General features: G+C 34.8%; 3 protein-coding genes across 5 annotated transcripts in view; 2 read left to right on the forward strand and 1 right to left on the reverse strand.

Moving 5' to 3' along the window:
- Positions 1–20,579, forward strand: part of LOC125824494 (preprotein translocase subunit SCY1, chloroplastic) — a 390,387-nt gene that overhangs the window by 243,763 nt on the left and 126,045 nt on the right. The window lies entirely within an intron of this gene.
- Positions 1–20,579, forward strand: part of LOC125824507 (xylose isomerase) — a 470,700-nt gene that overhangs the window by 177,245 nt on the left and 272,876 nt on the right. The window lies entirely within an intron of this gene.
- Positions 15,688–16,873, reverse strand: LOC125824642 (ribonuclease 3-like). Its single transcript, XM_049504040.1, has 2 exons — positions 16,610–16,873; positions 15,688–16,110 (listed from the first exon to the last, which is right to left on the reverse strand). Exons 1-2 carry the CDS (start codon positions 16,871–16,873, stop codon positions 15,688–15,690), a joined length of 687 nt encoding a protein of 228 aa, XP_049359997.1.

Below are 20,579 nucleotides of genomic sequence, written 5' to 3' on the forward strand. Positions count from 1 at the left end.
TTGACATTTTTACCCTTTAACTTAAATATTAAATATATTCTTCAATTATGTTTCCAATACATTGAAAATGATTAATGAGATTAATTATTGATGATTTCATAGTTAAACATGGGAAAGGAACCAAAAAATTCACCAAAGAAAACATAAGTCTCACCCACTCTTCTCACTTGAAATTTTCAACATCTAAAAAACTAAAAAATAATATATATATATATATATATATATATATATTACAGTAGTAGTAAAAAAAATAAAAAAATATATCTCTTTTTCAATTTCAAATTTTTCCCCGCTTTACTTTTTTGTTTTGTTTATTTATTTTCCATTTCTTATTTCTTAATGATAAGAAAGCTTTTGAAAAGTATAAAAGAGAGTAAAGTGTAGATTATCTATTTAAATTTATAATTTCTAATCGTGAAAAGATAATTTATATCTAAATTTAAATATTAAAAATTTATATCAACAACACTCAAAAATAAAATCTGAAATTGACCGTGTTGGCTAAACAATTACTCTTATTTATTTAAAGGAGTTGTTGTTACGCATTGATTTTCTTGAAAAAAATTAATGATAAAATATATTTTATCCAATTATACTCAGAATGTATGTGAACAAAATATGAAGAAAACTCAAATTACCATCATGTTTCCTCTTATGTGATTGTCTTCATATCTTCGATTGCATATGAATCACATCATACACAAATAAAGACTCATTAGAATTAATTTTTATTTATTATTTTAGTACTAGAGACGTATACAAATTTTTTTTTGGATAAAAACGTTGATGGTGCTTCATTGAAAAATTATAATAACACGAAAAGGATATAGAAAGTTCTTTATGATTTCAAAATAAACTTTTATAAAAAAAAAATTGAAAGAAAAACATCTTCATAATTCTCCGATGATAATGACAACACAAATCTGTTAAGCATGAACTAGATTAAAGTTTCATCACATATATATTTTTCTTTATTAGTGTTATTTGTTGTTTTATAAAAAAAATATTTGTTATTAAATGATATGCTAAAATATTAAGTATACATAGTGTCACGCCCCGAGCTTACACCTTAGGCGGGACCGGCACCCGGAGACCATTTCTAGCCCCAAGCGAACCCTTGGCCTGGCTTTCTTAACTCAGCGGAAACCTAACCCAACAAAATAACTCAATGCAATGCAATATTACAAAACAACTTAACTTATAAAATATGGCCATAAAGGCAACTCGAATCTCAAAATAGAATATTTACATATATATATATATAGATGAGAGACTCAAAACTAACTGACTGACTGTCTGTCTATCAAGCCTCTAAAATACTGAGATGGATGTTGGGACAGACCCCGCAACTTCCTAATAAAACAAAAACTAAGAACACAAAATAATTGAGTCCTCCGAAATGCAAGGAGGCTCACCACTGACTCTGGAGTGCTCAGTTAGATCAACGACGTGCATGATGCTGATCCGGGGTACCTGTATCTGCATCATAAGACGATGCAGGCCAACTGGCATCAGTACATGGAATTTACGAGTATGCGAGCTGGAAAACTAAGCAACATATGCTAGAAGGAAATTTGGAAGAAACTGAAAAGTTTACCTTGCTTAACTCAACTCAACCTGACTGACTTCTTTCAGTATAAGGCAATTTAAAACAAGTGCGATATAAAGAAAGACTGTTTAAAACATGCTATAAACTCTGTGTGTATACAAAGATACAATACGCCTGAAATGTATATAGAAATACAATGAACTGATGTATATAAAAATACAATAATCTCTGTGTATGAAAATACAATAACTGCTGTGGGAGTTTCTCTAACCGACAACCATCACATAAAAGCTATAGTGATGATACAACGATCGACCTCACGCTGCCAGAGCATCTTATACCCAGCCAAAGGTATAAGACCTGAACTACCTAATGGATCCACTAGTCTAATCTGAAAAGGATTCATCTAAAAAGTATGATCATTTTCTACCCATGGTGGCTAACATGGTTCTATGGGGGCTGTGGGTTCTTTGAACGCTCCCCCAATTCGGTGCTCGATACTACTCCAAAAAATGTACTGGCTCTTATGTTTTTAAAACATATTTATTCTTGCTGATATGAGATAATTACTCAAAAACTAGCCCGAAGGCTCTTTTGGAAATCTCAGTTTCCAACCTTGTTTAAGTGTAAAAACATTTCTTTAAAACTTCTTTGGGAATACATAGTTCCCTAATAACTTTGAGAAATGAACCCAACTTTAAACTCTTTACTTTACTTGAACTCTTGGCTTGATGTGAAACTCTTAACTTAACATGAAACTCTTAACTTTTGACTTGACTTGAAACTCAATACTTTTGACTTGACTTGAAACTCAAGTCTTAAAAATGAAGCTAAAACATTCACTAAAGACTCTTGAACAACTTTAAAAACTTGCTTTGACTTGCTTCACTTCTAAGCTTAACTCTTAACATCACTTGACTTCTAACTAACTCTCCTTGAATTGGAATTTTGGATTCAAGGTGTTTGATCACATGTTACGGATGAGTTCTTGACTTTTAGAAGTACCTTGGAGTGTTGGAAACAACTAGAAAACATAGGTATAATACCTAGGAACATGTATGAAAAAGTGGGGAATGAAGGTAACGGGAAGGATTGGCGTCCTTGGCGCTCTAAAAGGCGTGGGGCGCCAGCCCTCAAACTTCAAAGGGACTGCTGGGCGTTCTGCCAGGTGTTCTGCCCCAAGGGGAAAGTTCAGCAACCCATTTTTTGGGTGCGCTGGCTGGCGCAACAGCCCAACCCTTTTCCCCCAAAAATCCGACTTTTTCCCCTTGTTTCTATCCAACTCTAAACCCTTCTCAACCTCAAAGGTTCCAGCAGCAAAATCACAACCAAATCCTGTCCCAAATCAGCAAGAACTTCAACAACACAACCAACAACTTCAACAACCAAAATAAATCTTTTCTTGGAATTAAAAACGAGTTGGTGTGTGGGGGTATGAACCAACCAACACTAAGGATCATAAAATCCCTCAATATACAAGAGATTCAACTCAAGAACACAACCAAATCATGTCCCACAACCAACAATAACTTCTACAACACAACTAACAACATCAACAACAACTAACAACTTCAACAACAAATCTAATATTTTCTCAAATCATAAAATGAGTTTGGTGTGTGGGGGAAAGGATCAACCCACACTAAAGAACTCACATACCTTGATAGGGATCACCCCCGACGAAATTCCACGACGGAAACTTGTTGATCTCTTCTTCTTCTCCTCTTCTTCTCTTCTTCACTCTCAAGAACCCTAACTTTCTCTCTTTTAAAATGGAACAAAAATGATCCACAAACAGCCTAACACAACAATATAACCTCAAAAGAAATGATTTGTGAAAAGATCAAAATGCCCTTAAATTTCCGGACGGACTCCCTGCCAACTGCCCAACTTTCAAAGGGCATAACTCGCTCATACGAACTCAGAATCGAGCAAACTTGGTTGTGTTGGAAAGATCGTTCCACAAGTTTCACAACCATAACTAGAACTACTCCTAACTCATCCTGAGCTAGGAGTTATGACTGCTCAAAGTTGGCCAAAAACTCACTGATTTTCACACAGCCAAATTTCCAGATTTTGAATTTAGCCAAATTTCCAGATTCTGAATTTTTCCAAAAAAATGACTACTTCTAATTTCAAGTTTCTTCATATTCATTTTAAATTGTTGGATGTTACAATATCTCCCCATTGGGAACATTCGTCCTCGAATGAGGTTACTCTTACAAGGCTAAGGGTGTAACATCAATTGAAACACCCAACAAGCAATCATGCAACAACAACAACAACATGCCCATTATAATTTAAAGAGCACTAAGAAGTAAATTAATACCTTGATCTGCGGATTCAAAGAAATATGGATATCTCTTCTTCATGTCTTCTTCGGCATCCCAAGTAGCTTCCTCAACAAATTGGTTCCTCCATAGGACCTTAACTGAGGCTACATCTTTCGTTCTCAACCTACGAACTTGACGATCCAAAATTTGAACAGGAATCTACTCATAAGATAAGTTATCCTTGATCTTGATACTTTCAGTTGGTAGGATCAATAAAGGATCGCTTATGCACTTCTTCAACATGGAGATGTGAAATATCGGATGAGCCGCTGCTAGTTCCTGTGGTAACTCCAACTCATAAGCAACATTGCCAATCCTCTTGGCTATGCGATAAGGTCCAATATACCGGGGACTAAGTTTACCCTTCTTACCAAATCTCATAACGCCTTTCATGGGTGAAACCTTCAAATATACCCAATCGTCTATTTCAAATTCTAACGCCATTCTCCTAACATCGGTGTAGGATTTCTGACGACTCTGTGCCGTTTTCAACCTCTCTTGAATCACTTTTACCTTTTCCATAGCTTGGTGAACTAAATCTGGTCCTATCAACTGTGCTTCACCAACTTCAAACCATCCAATAGGAGATCTACATCTTCTCTTATAAAGAGCTTCATATGGAGCCATCTGGATGCTAGAGTGATAACTGTTGTTGTAGGCAAATTCAATGAGAGGTAGGTGATCATCCCAACTCCCTTTGAAATCGATTACACAAGCCCTCAACATATTCTCTAAGGTCAGAATAGTGCGCTCTGCTTGCCCATCAGTCTGAGAGTGAAAGGCAGTACTTAAGTTCACCTTTGAACCCAAGCCCTTCTGAAAAGATTTCCAGAACTGTGCAATAAATTGTGCACCTCTATCTGAAATAATGGAGATTGGGACTCCATGAAGTCTCACTATCTCTTGAACATATAACTTGGCATAATCTTCTGCTGTATTGGTAGTCTTTACCGGTAGAAAATGAGCTGACTTTGTCATTCAGTCGACAATTACCCAAATAGAATCATGCTGTCTGCGAGACCTTGGCAACCCTGTGATGAAATCCATATTGATCATCTCCCACTTCCACTCTGGAAGTTCTATCCTCTGAGCCAAACCACCGGGCCTTTGGTGTTCAACTTTCACTTGTTGGCAATTTGGACACTTAGCAACAAACTCAACAATGCCCTTCTTCATGTCATTCCACCAATAAACTTCACGCAAATCACGATACATCTTGGTGGAACCCGGATGAATAGAATATCTGGAGCTGTGAGCTTCCTCCATAATCTTCTCTTGGAGTCCATCTACCATAGGTACGCACAATCTACCTTGAAATCTCAAAACACCATCTCCCCCTTATTCAAAAGCTAATACTCTTTGCTTTTGAACATTTGCCTTCAACTCAAGCAAAATGGGATCTTGATCTTGCTTCTTTTTCACTTCTGACATTAATGATGACTCGGCCCTGCTCGTCACCGCTATTCCTCATTTTGCGGAATCTATAAATCTGACTCCCAGGCATGCCAGTCTGTGTACATCTTTTGCTAACTCTCTACTTCCTTCTTCAATATGGGCGGTGCTACCCATAGACAACCTGCTCAAAGAATCAGTAACAACATTAGCCTTACCTGGGTGGTAAAGAATACTTAGGTCATAATTCTTGAGTAACTCTAACCACCTCCTCTGTCTGAGATTAAGCTCTTTCTGAGTAAGCACATATTGAAGGCTCTTGTGATCAGTGAATATGTCGACATGCACACCATACAAGTAATGACGCCATATCTTCAAAGCAAATACTACAGCAGCCAATTCTAAGTCATGGGTTGGGTAGTTCTTCTCATGAACCTTTAACTGTCTAGAGGCATAAGCTATAACCTTGTCATTCTGCATTAAGACACAACCCAAACCAACTCTAGATGCATCACAATACACCACAAAACCTTGAGTACCTTCTGGTAACGTCAAAATTGGAGTTATAATCAATCTTTTTTTGAATTCCTGAAAGCTTTTCTCACAAGCTTCAGACCATTGAAATTTTGCTTCTTTCTGAGTCAACTTTGTCAAAGGAGATGCAATAGTCGAGAACCCTTCAACAAACCTTCTATAATAGCCAGCCAAACCCAAGAAACTCCTAATTTCAGTTGGAGATGTGGGTCTAGGCCAATTCTGCACTGCCTCAATTTTCCGAGTATCAACTTTAATTCCATCACCGGACACAATGTGGCCTAGGAACGCCACAGACTTAAGCCAAAACTCACACTTAGAGAACTTGGCATACAATTTCTTATCTTTCAAAGTCTGAAGAACTGTTCTGAGATGACTAGCATGATCTTCTTCATTCCTTGAATAGACTAGTATATCATCAATAAAGACAATAACAAACATATCTAAATAAGGTTTGAAGACTCTATTCATCAAATCCATGAAAGCTGCCAGCGCATTGGTCAAACCAAAGGACATGACCAAAAACTCATAATGACCGTACCGGGTCCTGAAAGTTGTCTTTGGAATATCACATTCCCTTACTCTTAACTGATGATAACCTGATCTGAGGTCAATCTTCGAAAAATAGGTGGCACCCTGAAGCTGATCGAAAAGATCATCAATTCTCGGAAGAGGGTATTTGTTCTTGATGGTAACCTTGTTCAACTGGCGGTAATCTATACACATTCTAAGGGAACCATCTTTCTTCCTCACAAACAAAACCGGAGCACCCCAAGGTGAGACACTCGGTCGAATGAAACCCTTTTCTAGGAGATCTTTCAACTGCTCTTTCAACTTTGCTGGTGCCATTCTACATGGCGGAATAGAGATAGGACGAGTATCTGGAATGAGATCTATGCCGAAATTTATTTCTCTCTCAGGAGGAATTCCGGGTAGATCATCAGGAAATACTTCTGGAAACTCTCTTACTATAGGAACTGACTGGAAAGGAGGTATCTCAACACTAGAGTCATGAACTCGGACTAAGTGATAGACACAACCCTTCGAAACTAACTTTCTTGCCTTAAGGTACGAAATAAAACGACCCTTAGGCACTGTTGAACTGCTACTCCACTCTATGACTGGCTCATTCGGAAACTGAAACTTGACTGCTCGAGTTCTACAATCTATCGATGCATAACAAACATGAAGCCAATCCATACCTAGAATGACATCAAAATCTACCATGTCTAACTCAACCAAATCAACCATGGTGCTCTTGTGATTGATAGAAACAGGACAATCACGATAAACTCTTTCCGCTAGAATAGACTCCCCAATAAGTGTGGAAACACAAAAGGGTTCACAAAGTCCTTCAAGAAGAACCTCAAACTTATTTGCAACATAAGGAGTTACAAAAGATAAACTTGCTCCTGGATCTAGCAAAGCATACACATCGAAAGCGAAGACCTTGATCATACCAGTGACAACATTTGGAGAATTCTCTTGCTCATGGCGACTGATGATTGCATAAAGGCGGTTTGCTCCTCCACTGGTACTAGAAGTAGCTCTTCTAGGTTCCGTCCTGTCTGGGGGATCAACTGAAGAAGACAGTACTTTATTCCCCCATTACCCTGCCTATTCTTTGGACACTCTCGCATGAAATGTCCATTCTGACCACACTTGAAACAACCAATGGATCCCTCTCGACAAATACCTAAGTGGTTTCTACCACACTTGGCGCAAGCAGGAGGCTTACTACTCCCTTGCGCCACACTACCCGAAGATTGCACTGGTCTAGCCTTGAAGTCATTCGAATTCTGGCCATTAAATTCACCTCTGTATCTGGGTGCAGGTGCTCTAGCAGATGATAGAGCAGGTCCGTTTTGCCTTTGCTGAAAGGAGGAACGGTTTGAATTACCTTTCTGCTGCCCGGACTCATTACCGGTCTTGGCTCTCTTACTTCTGAACTCTTCCCTATCCCTCAGCTTTTCTTCCTCAACCTGTTGTATATAGATCATTAATCTGGATATGTCCATGTCCCCGATAAGCATTGCAGCCCTACCTTTCTTGCTTGACAACCGAGACAGCCCAGCAATAAATAAGCTCATTCTATTCCTCATGTCCGCAACCATCTCCAGAGCATGGCGGGATAATTGTGTGAACTTCAGACTGTACTCTTAAACACTCAAAGACTCCTGCTTAAGTGTAAGGAACTCACGTACCTTGGCCTCTCTCAATTCTCCAGGAAAGAAATGCCCCAAGAAAGCTTCCTCGAAATAGGCCCAACTCGCAGGTGGTGCACTCTCAGCTCTGCCCCCTTTCCATTGATCGAACCAAGTTCTAGCAACATCTTTCAATTGATATGCAGCTAGTTCAACCCGCTCAATATCTACCACATGCATCACATAAAAAATCTTCTTCAACTCCTCATTGAAGTTCTCTGGATCCTCAGTGATGCTTGAACCCATGAAACTCGGAGGATTCATCCCCAAGAACTCACGAATCCTTGAAGTGTCAACTCCCTCATGTCTAGCTCCCGTCTGCTGACCAATCTAATTAGTTACAGCTTGACTCAACATCCTAATTGCCTCTCTGAACTCGGCATTAGAAACTTCCCCTTGTGGTTGCACTCCCAGGGCATAAGGTAACTCTTGCTCATCAACATAACGTCTAGGAAGACGCCCTCTACCAACTCTTCGTGGAGGCATGACTATCTGAAAACACGTGCAAGCATGGATTAGAAAGAAACTTTTTAGAGATCAACTCTAACGCACGAGATGAGTGTGAAAGAAATGAGAGATCTTCCTAAATGTTGTAGCCTCCCAATTATAGATGTGGCGCGCTTCACAACGATAACTAGGACTCTACAAACACGGCTTCATAGAGTCCCTAGGACTCTTGAACTATGTGCTCTGATACCAAGTTTGTCACGCCCTGAGCTTACACCTTGGGCGGGATCGGCACCCGGAGACCATTTCTGGCCCCAAGCAAACCCTTGGTCTGACTTTCTTAACTCAGCGGAAACCTAACCCAACAGAATAACTCAATGCAATGCAATATTACAAAACAACTTAACTTATTAAATATGGCCATAAAGGCAACTCGAATCTCAAAATATAATATTTTATATATATATATATATATATAGATGAGAGACTCAAAACTAACTGACTGATTGTCTGTCTATGAAGCCTCTAAAATACTGAGATGGATGTTGGGACAGAACCCGCAACATCCTAATAAAACAAAAACTAAGAACACAAAATAATTGAGTCCTCCGAAATGCAAGGAGGCTCACCACTGACTCTGGAGTGCTCAGCTGGATCAACGACGTGCAGGATGCTGATCCGGGGTACCTGTATCTGCATCATAAGACGATGCAGGCCAACTGGCATCAGTACATGGAATTTACGAGTATGCGAGCTGGAAAACTAAGCACCATTGGCTAGAAGGAAATTTGGAAGAAACTGAAAAGTTTACCTTGCTCAACTCAACTCAACCTGACTGACTTCTTTCAGTATAAGGCAATTTAAAACAAGTGCGATATAAAGAAAGACTGTTTAAAACATGCTATAAACTCTGTGTGTATACAAAGATACAATAAGCCTGAAATGTATATAGAAATACAATGAACTGATGTATATAAAAATACAATAATCTCTGTGTATGAAAATACAATAATTGCTGTGGGAGTTTCTCTAACCGACAACCATCACATAAAAGCTATAGTGATGATACAACGATCGACCTCACGCTGCCAGAGCATCTTATACCCGGCCAAAGGTATAAGACCTGAACTGCCTAATGGATCCACTAGTCTAATCTGAAAAGGATTCATCTAAAAAGTATGATCATTTTCTACCCATGGTGGCTAACATGGTTCTATTGGGGCTGTGGGTTCTTTGAACGCTCCCCCAATTCGGTGCTCGATACTACTCCAAAAAATGTACTGGCTCTTATGTTTTTAAAACATATTTATTCCTGCTGATATGAGATAATTACTCAAAAACTAGCCCGAAGGCTCTTTTGGAAATCTCAGTTTCCAACTTTGTTTAAATGTAAAAACATTTCTTTAAAACTTCTTTGGGAATACATAGTTCCCTAATAACTTTGAGAAATGAACCCAACTTTAAACTCTTTACTTTACTTGAACTCTTGGCTTGATGTGAAACTCTTAACTTAACATGAAACTCTTAACTTTTGACTTGACTTGAAACTCAATACTTTTGACTTGACTTGAAACTCAAGTCTTAAAAATGAAGCTAAAACATTCACTAATGATTCTTGAACAACTTTAAAAACTTGTTTTGACTTACTTCACTTCTAAGCTTAACTCTTAACATCACTTGACTTCTAACTAACTCTCCTTGAATTGGAATTTTGGATTCAAGGTGTTTAATCACATGTTACGGATGAGTTCTTGACTTTTAGAAGTACCTTGGAGTGTTGGAAACAACTAGAAAACATAGGTATAATACCTAGGAACATGTATGAAAAAGTGGGGAATGAAGGTAACGGGAAGGATTGGCGTCCTTGGCGCTCTAAGGGGCGCCAGCCCTCAAACTTCAGAGGGACTGCTGGGCTTTCTGCCAGGTGTTCTGCCCCAAGGGGAAAGTTCAGCATCTCTTTTTTGGGTGCGCTGGCTGGCGCAACAGCCCAACCCTTTTCCCCCAAAAATTCGACTTTTTCCCCTTGTTTCTATCCAACTCTAAACCCTCTCAACCTCAAAGGTTCCAGCAGCAAAATCACAACCAAATCCTGTCCCAAATCAGCAAGAACTTCAACAACACAACCAACAACTTCAACAACCAAAATAAATCTTTTCTTGGAATTAAAAACGAGTTGGTGTGTGGGGGTATGAACCAACCAACACTAAGGATCATAAAATCCCTCAATATACAAGAGATTCAACTCAAGAACACAACCAAATCATGTCCCACAACCAACAATAACTTCTACAACACAACTAACAACATCAACAACAACTAACAACTTCAACAACAAATCTAATATTTTCTCAAATCATAAAATGAGTTTGGTGTGTGGGGGAAAGGATCAACCCACACTAAAGAACTCACATACCTTGATAGGGATCACCCCCGACGAAATTCCACGACGGAAACTTGTTGATCTCTTCTTCTTCTCCTCTTCTTCTCTTCTTCACTCTCAAGAACCCTAACTTTCTCTCTTTTAAAATGGAACAAAAATGATCCACAAACAGCCTAACACAACAATATAACCTCAAAAGAAATGATTTGTGAAAAGATCAAAATGCCCTTAAATTTCCGGACGGACTCCCTGCCAACTGCCCAACTTTCAAAGGGCATAACTCGCTCATACGAACTCAGAATCGAGCAAACTTGGTTGTGTTGGAAAGATCGTTCCACAAGTTTCACAACCATAACTAGAACTACTCCTAACTCATCCTGAGCTAGGAGTTATGACTGCTCAAAGTTGGCCAAAAACTCACTGATTTTCACACTTAGCCAAATTTCCAGATTTTGAATTTAGCCAAATTTCCAGATTCTGAATTTTTCCAAAAAAAATGACTACTTCCAATTCAAGCTTCTTCATATTCATTTTAAATTGTCGGATGTTACACATAGTTGTAGTCACAATATTAGTATTTATTTTTTTCTCTCAAATTAATATTTGTTTCAAACTGATTAAGAATTTTTAAAATTAAGTTATTTTATTGCATTTATTATATAAATAAATTTAAATTACCTATTTAAATAATTATTTAAATTATATTTAAAATAATTTTTTATATATAATGTAAATAGTTCAATAATAACAATCAAAACTTAAAATACTTTAGAATTGGTAGACATCAACACATTAAAGAAATACTAAAAATCATATGGTTCATAAGTGTAGATCCTATTTAACAATAACCCAAGATAGTTACACATTAATGTTGTAATATTGCATATTTGTTAATTATTATGTTTTGAAAAATTAAACTACATATTTAAATTTTATGTTTGATTATTATGTTTTAAAAAAATTAAACTACGTATTTACAACTACATATTTAAAAATTAAACTACATATTAATAATTTTTTTATGTATTTCTATAATGTGCCGATGTCTATCAATTCTTAAGTATTTTGAGTTTTGATTATCGTTATTGAAATATTAAAATTCTACATTAAATGAAAATATTTTTAAAAAAATATATATCCTAGTTATGTTATACTTTATTTATACACATTAAACATATTGTAATTTATTATATACATAAAATACATCTATTTTAAAGTATTATAATTGATAGGTAGGTATTGAGTGATCTTTTATTCATTTGTTTTGAAATATCCACTTAATTAATATTATTGGAATAACTGAATTTTTCATTCATGGTTAAAATTAGTGAAATAATTTCACCATTTTCTATATATGTTAATTCTTGTGTGGAATGATTATAATATAAAAAATTAATGTATTATTTATGGCATAGTTATATATGTCTTATCATCAATTATATTTAGAAATATCTAAATTTCAAAAAAAAAAAAAATTCTCTTGAAAAACATCCATTATATAGACTAATCTATTTAGTTGATTATATTTAAAGAAAAATTTAATTAAACTCTTTTAATCTACGGTTAATTACTATATTTTACTAATTTTGTATTACATAATAATTAAGTATAATCTTAAGTAGATAATATAGTCATTTGTAGTTATTATTAATGAGAAATTTAATTGTCTCTTTTCAATAAAGAGGTTTATTTTAAGCGAAAAAATAATTTTTCAAAGGTATGCGTTGGCACCTTATGATCATAATTGAGTTCAGGGGAGGGGTAGAGGAAGGAATGTATGTTATGTATATGTAGAACATAATTTGGTATATAATGTATAAAAAACAAAATTACAAAAATATTTTTTTAACTAAAGCATACAATTTTTTTATTAACTAAACAATATTTATTTTTAAAAATAAATCGGATAAACTATACACACACAAAAATATACACAAAAACATTTTTTCATTTTCCTTGGCAGCCAAATAGTTTGTGTTTTAGTAGCTCAAGGAGTTTGGGAAATATAAAAAAGTTAGTTTTGTTTGGAGTGAAAAGTATTGAGGAAATAAATGCAAAAATTAAAACAAGGATATTCTAGTCTTTTTACATTTCTGGCCAAATATTTCTAGTCATTTAGCATTACCCACAAAATTGATATAATATTATCTACTGATACTCATGCCTAGAGTTTCGTGATCAACATTTAGTGTGCTTAACTTAATCACTTCCATTGAGTGAACCATCTCAACTATTAGCATCCCAAACTCATATTAGTAAAAATCTAATCTCGTTCATATTAGGTTCATCTCATAATTCATTTTCAATATATTCGACAATATCATGCCATAGTTAAACATAATTATGAAAGTAAATACATGAACAAGTCAAGATAGATAGATAGATACATAGTTCGATAGTTCAACCAACTAATTTATCAATATGATCAAATATATACGATCTATACAATCTTGTTTATGTGTATTTGATATAAGTATGCATAACCTAGCTATTATATATTACAAATTAGTTGATCGAAATGTTTAGAGCCTTAACTATCCCCTTAAATATGTGAGAAAATGAAGCAACCAGTTTTAATAATTATACCATATAATACTCACCAAAAGAAAATACATCCAATTTCACGTAAATGAAAACTACTTTACAACATATCAAACATTTTAGGTGTACCCAATATAAATACAACAAATAAGTATTTAATCAATCATGGATAGGACAAGGAGTAATCACTTTCATGTAAAATATAGTGATATGAAATAAAAAAAATGAATTTCCGTTACTTATTTTTTCAATTTTTTTATTAAATCTAATAATCAAAGTTGGTTAAATATTTGACGAAAATCAAAATGTTTTAATGCTTTTGGCAATCAAAATTGCTTAAAGATACATTTAACGACGGACTATCTTAGACCTATATATCCTCAAACCTTATGTGATATTTTTTATTTTTGGGAGTCAATTTAATTAATTTTTTACGCTAAATTAAATTAGATTAACTTAATAATTTAAAATTCAAATTCAAATATTCAAAAACTATACACAATGTATTATAAGTTACATTTTTTTCTCATGTAAATATAATAAATATTATATTATAAAATATTGACCAAAATTAGAACGAAAAATTTGCTTGGTACTTCTAGAGCTCTAGTAATGAATAAGGCCCAAAGAAGGGTCGAATCACAATTTGTCTATTATATTACACAAATTCAACAAATCAATCCTCATGAGTTGATAGTCCTATTTGTGTTTGGGCAGGAGTCGTCTATTTCTTGTAATAGCATGGCCTTCAAAGGCAGATTTATAATTTGATATTTATGAGTTTCTATCGTAAGCTCAAGTTAATACTATAATAATAAATAAATTCATGATCAAATATTTATAAATATCTTGTAAATTCATTAATATAAAGGATCGAAGCAAAAATTACTAGATTCATGTGAACCTATAATTGGGCTTCTAGATCCGCCCATTGTGATCTTCAAAGCCACAAAATATCATGTTTAAATTAAACTAATGAATGCATAAAGTTTACTTATTATCCATTGTAACCTTTTGTCACAACCTGCTTCCATCGTTATAAAAAAGTCAACGGAGAAAAAATTTGGGTCGAAAATTTTTTTGATAGTAACTTGAAAATTCCTAGCCTAATCTAGATTTAGGTAATTTTAATTATAATCATTTATAAATGTGAACTTTTTTGTAAAAATAATAATAAATAAATTCAATAAGTGAAGTTTACCTATCTACCTATAGCTTGAAAATATTTGACAATTTATTTTAATCTCCGTCTACATAATTCAACTTTTAAAGCAAATTCAGATTTAAAAATGATTCTAAACAATCACATATAGCTCATTATGAGCAAATGTTTACAGTAATACATATATTTGTCTTGCTAGTAAAATTATTTTACTATCGAATTCTAATAAACGTAATTGACCCAATCTCGAAAAAATTGATAAACATGAATATTTAATAAACGTAATTGACCCAATCCCGAAAAAATTGATAAACATGAATATTGTGCTAAATTTTTTGTTTGAGACTTTAAGTACCTTGAAAACTAATATTAAGAGAGAGAATAGAATAAAAGTTTTATTCAAGATAATAAGTTATTTTCACTCAGAGAGTGTGCATTATTCTTACACGTCATCAGCTACATCATATTTTATTATCTGTCTTTTTTCTTTTCTTTTTTAATTTCCTTTATTATTTTAAGCCAAACATTAATCTCAGCCGTTGAATATATATTTAGTCCATGATTGTTCAAACTTAGGATATATCCCATCTACATCTATTTCTTCTTGAAATCTCCGTGGTAGCGGTGGCGGTGACGGCGATAGTGACCTACAAAAAATAATAAAGGTATAATTAATGTAACGTAAAAATAAAAAAATTATAGTTTTAGTTTTAATACTATAAACTTTTAAAAGTTACCTTACTTCTCTTAAACTTCTTATCCGTTCAAATTAAAAACACATAAGAAAAGAAGTACTCCTACTTACTTAATATGATCTTCTAACATGTTTAAGACCAGAAACTTTCAAAAGTGTTATAGTTATGCAAATATTATCACATAACTACTAGAAAAACATTAGTTTAGCCAAAATTTCCAACAGAATCAGTCGGAAATTGGCTAATTAAAAATATTGAATGCGAGTAAAGTTGCAGATTCTTACGGTTGAGGTTTTGGATGAGGTAGCATAATCCTAGCTCCAGTAGAACAGCTTGTTGGAGCAGATTGTGAAGGGCATGAAATGAAACTAGTGCCATCCAAATTAGTGCACAAGGTAACCTCTTTCAAGTAAACATGAGTTCTATTTTTTGAATCAATTGGAATACATGTTAGGTAAACATCAAGGGGAGGAGGAGGGGAGGTGGAGGAGGAGAACGGGGAGGAGGGGAACGAGGAGGAGGAGGAGGGGAACGGGGAGGAGGGGAACGAGAAGGAGGAGGAGGGGAACGGGGAGGAGGAGGAGAGGGAGGAGGAGTTACAACAAACACCTTTCGAATAGCATCAACAATATCTTTTCTAGCAAAAGACAAGCTATCACAAGCAATAATCCCATTTGTTTTCAAGTAATTGAACAAGTTGCCCTTTTGAAGCATGTTGTTGATCCTTATTGCTATGTTGAAGTATACTTGTGGTGTTGTTCCTCCACATGCTCCATGCGCGCGCCACTCGTGCTTCCATAGGTCCCTTTTTTGGGAGTTTTCTCTAAGTGGTGGCCAGAACGCCATCAGTTGATTCTCTATAGTCGTTGTAAACTACAAAAAAATATATATACACCATCAAATCATTTAATAGATAATGACATTAAATATCTTTATAATGAGCATCAAACCATGGATAACCTAATAATAATGCCACCTAAAGACCTACTGAAAAAATTATTAGCTTATTCATCAAAAGTGCGCTTGTTTAATTTAAAAAGAAAACACTTTTTTTTGTTTGTAAATTTCTTTCTTTTTTCAAATGAAACAAATTTTACATCTAAAATGCGACTATTTTTGTGATTTTCATTTTTTTTAAAATAAAAGTCAAAATGTCAAAGATTTGACCTAAAGAACATCAAATCATTAAAAAATAATGTAAAAAATTAGAGTTTGATAAAAAAAAAAAAGATGTTTACAATAAGTAACCCGTTATTATATAAACATATATGTATATGATCACTAGATTATATATACATATAAACTAATTTAACATCTAACATCTATCAGTGCATAAAACATAAACTCTTGTGACTAAAAAGTCAGTACGTACCAGTTGATTCCAATTTGGATCTGGTGGTGCAGTGCATGTAATACTAATTCCTCTTTGATCTGCTGGCCAAACTCCATGGAGTGTCAAATTATGCTGAAGAATTGGCTCTTTGCACCTGCCTGGTTGTGCTGCAGAATTCAGTCCTATACAATAAGTTGGTGGCCATTGAAGCACAAATTTCAAGAGTGCTGGATTTTGAGAGTCAACAGAAATTGTTATTTCAAGTAGAAAAATGACAAGAAGAAAGAAGGTAAGTTTCTTCATGTTGTGTGTGTGGGGGGAGAGTAGTTAGTTGAGGTATGGAGTGGGAGATTTATAATAAAGAGGGTTTTCTTTCATACACTCTCCGTCCAGCTTTACTTATCCACTATATTAAAAAAAGTTATTTAATAGTAATACTTATTTAGTTAGATCAAAATAAATCGACTAAATAAATTAAAATAACATGCATTCCCGATCGTCGCTGCCTGCTTAAGACTAAAAGCTAGTAGTGAGACTTCTATTCTGCCGCCCAATCTAGCAAGAGCTTTAGGAAGATTGATAGAGCTAATCAATTTGGAATAAATACTAATAATAGTTGTTTTTGTAGTTCTATATCATTTAAATTACAAAATCAGTATTCTTATACATAGGTATAACTGCTATTGTAGAGCCTTTGAGAGGATAGAAAAAACTTGGAATTTTAATGCTAAATTTCAACTTTAGTAACTTAAAGTAAGTTTTAGGGTATGTTTGGTATGAAGAAAAATATTTTCTTTAATTTTCTCATGTTTGATTGATTTAAATATTTTTCAAATTAATTTATTTTCTTCAAATTTAAATAAAATGATTTTCCTTAAAAAAATAATTAAGAAGAATATTTTTCAAAACTCTCCGTTAATCTCGAATTACAATCTTTTTTTCTTAGCCCACCTCATATCCCGACCTTCCCCATCCAAATTAAAATTAAAATATTAAAAATTTCAATTTGTTTTACCTCTACCCGATCCCCATAGCCAGCCTCAGCCCCTCCCCCAACCAAAAACAGCAAAATTTTATTTTTGAAAAATCAATTTATTTTTACCCCACCCCACCCCCCACCCCCACGAAAAGTTTGGTTTTGAAAAAAAAGTTAAAATTTTCATTTTTTTAACTCATACCTACCCCAATTCCCTACCAGCCCCCACCCAAAAAAAAATTGTTTTTAGAAAATATTTTTTTTTTTACCCCACCCCTACGCCGAACCTATCCTACCACCCCCCCCCCCAAAAAAAAATAATTAAGAGTTTGTTTCGAAAACTATTTTCAAAATTTTAATTTTTTTTTTTTTTACCTCACCCTACCCCAATTCCCCCCTCCAAAAAAAAGGAAAAAAATTGTTTTTTTTTAAAAAGTAAAAGTAAAAAATCTCAGTTTGAAAGTTAGGTTCTGATTCAGGTGTAGTAGGGTCTCAGTTCGAAAGTTGGGGTCGAAATCTCAATTTGAAAATCTAATGTTGGATCTCACATCGGTTGTTGGTTGTTGAGGTCAGCTCCTGGTTTGGAAGTTGGGTCTCGATTCATGCGTTGGGGTTGAATCCCAGATTGTTCGATTGAGTCCAAGTTTGTGTGTCAGGGTCAGATCCTGGGTTAGATATTCGGTCCCAGATTCAAATGTTGAGTCTCAGGTCTTGAGTCGGGTCAAGTCCTAGGTCATATCTTAGGATCGAATTTCTAATCGATCGTCGGGGTTGTGTCCTAGTCCGTGTGTTGGGTCGTGTTGTAGATCGATTGTCGGGGTTGGTTTCCGGGTCACTACTACTTACCAACCAATCCTGAAAAAATAAGTTAGAAATTCGCTTGTTTTCTAAAAAAAACATTTTCTAGGAAAGCATTTTCCATGACAAACATTTTCCTCCGTACCAAATGCGCCCTTAGTATCACAATGATAAGTTCTTCTATAACTTCAATAAATAAATAAATAAATAAAATCATTCTGATTTAATCATAGCACCCAATAGAACAAAGTGTCAATTATTGAATTTTGTACCTCTTGTAGAACCACGTTTACAATATGGGATATATAGGACCACCCTCTTGTCCAATGGTGTCATATTTGATACACCTAATCCATATTCTTATTCATTCTTTTTAATTTTACTTAAATAATCACATCTACCCATTGTTTAGTGTGGATGAGGGATTTTCATCTAGATGTTATATGTGTATACATAAAAATAGTAATAAAAAAAAAGATCTTTAGCTTCCTCACTTGCCTTAGTTGAAATACTATAATATCCTACCTAGCTATAACTAGTGCCTAGGGTGTGAGGGTGTCTATATTTGACAACATCATGTCATAATAAACATATATAATTATATGAAAGTAAACACATGAAAGAGTCGAGGAAATTCTCTCTCTCTCTCTCTCCTCTATATTATATATATATATATATATATATATACTAAAAATTGATGTCTAGATTCCCTCCTACCTCGGAATGTGTGTGGTCTAACGTTAGAAAGTCTGTGTGATAGCCAAACTTAGGATAAAAAGTTTCACACTGACAAAACACATGAAAGATGTTGGTCATATATATAAGTAAGCAAGTCTTACACCTTAATGTTAGAAAGCTATGTGTGAAGCCATATCAGATACGGAGAATCACATTTCCTAGAAAATTGGTAGAGGAGAGATAGATTTTTGGTTTGACAATTGGTCAAGCTTAGGACCTCTTTACTTACTTCAACCCGATATTGAAGGAAATATCTTGATCAAGCTTAACATAGTTTATAACAATAGTGTCTGGAATTGGAACTCTATTCAGGGAGATCTCTCTGAAGATGTAAAAAATAAGATTATAAGAAATAAAAGATCTTCCAACATTGCTACTAGTAAGATTTGGAATTGTGCCATCCCCTTTAAGATGTGTTTCCTTACTTGGAGAGCTGTTTAGAATAGACTCTCAATGGATGATCAAGTGGCAAAACTAGGCATCAATATTGTGCCTGGATGCTACTGTTGTGTGAATATCCCTGATAATAACTCACTGAAAACTGCCGATCATCTTTTTTGCAAAGGGAACTTTGCAAAATATATTTGGCGAAGTATTGTGAATTCTCTGGGTGTGAGACTGATCCAGAATTCTCTAAAACTTATTTTACTTAAATGGTGGAACACCCATACCAACAATCCCATAGCGTCTTTCATTATCCAAGCCTTCCCCCATTTGTTGGGAAATCTGGAAGACGAGATGTGCTAACAAATTTGAGAAAGTTAACCCCTCTCCTTACAGAACTAATGTTAATATCCTATTCACTCTTTTGCAGATCACGAGGAGGAAGTTTGGAAAAGTAAATATAGGGGAGATGTGGCGAAGTCTTTCCAACATTTTTGATGCCAATATTCATCAACATATCAGCAATCCCGTTAAATGGATTAAACTTCCTGCTAGGACTTTTAAACTCAATAGTGATGGTAGCTGCCTTCAAGGTGCTTGCGGAGGAGGAGGACTGATTCGAGACTCTTTTGGTCATACTATATTTGCCTACTCAATCAATCTAAGGGCTGGCACACAAAACTTAAAACAGCAGCCTTACTATATGGCCTTAAATGGGTGTGCGGATAAAGGTCTCACAAATGTCTTTAATCGATTCTTTGCTCCTGGTAAATTACTCCAATAAAGAATAGAAACCCCTTGGAGAATCAAAGATATGATCCAAGAAATTATGAAAATAGTTGGAGATCATGGATATCACATAAGTCATTGCTTTAGAGAAGCAAATAAACATGCCGACAAACTTGCATCTCTTAGCCATGGTGCAGAGGAGATCCATGTCTTCAACTCCTTCCCTCTCTCCTTAAGTAGGTTAGGGGTCTTATCAACATGGATATGTGGGAGTTCCCATCTTTCGAATGAAACCAGTAAAACCTTCTTATATGGTCTATGAGCCTCCATAGCTTAAGCACAACATATCAAGTCCAGTTAATCTCTACAATAACTTGGACTTTT

Source organism: Solanum verrucosum, unplaced genomic scaffold, assembly GCF_900185275.1.
Source record: "Solanum verrucosum unplaced genomic scaffold, falcon-dt-bn FXZP01000022.1, whole genome shotgun sequence".
NCBI lineage: Eukaryota > Viridiplantae > Streptophyta > Magnoliopsida > Solanales > Solanaceae > Solanum > Solanum verrucosum.

Coding starts and splice junctions, on each gene's coding strand:
- LOC125824642 (XM_049504040.1), bottom strand. CDS start 16,873: ATGAAGAAACTTACCTTCTTTCTTCTTGTCATTTTTCTACTTGAAATA. Junction 16,111..16,609: donor ATCCAAATTGGAATCAACTG/GTACGTACTGAC, acceptor ATTTTTTTGTAG/TTTACAACGACTATAGAGAA.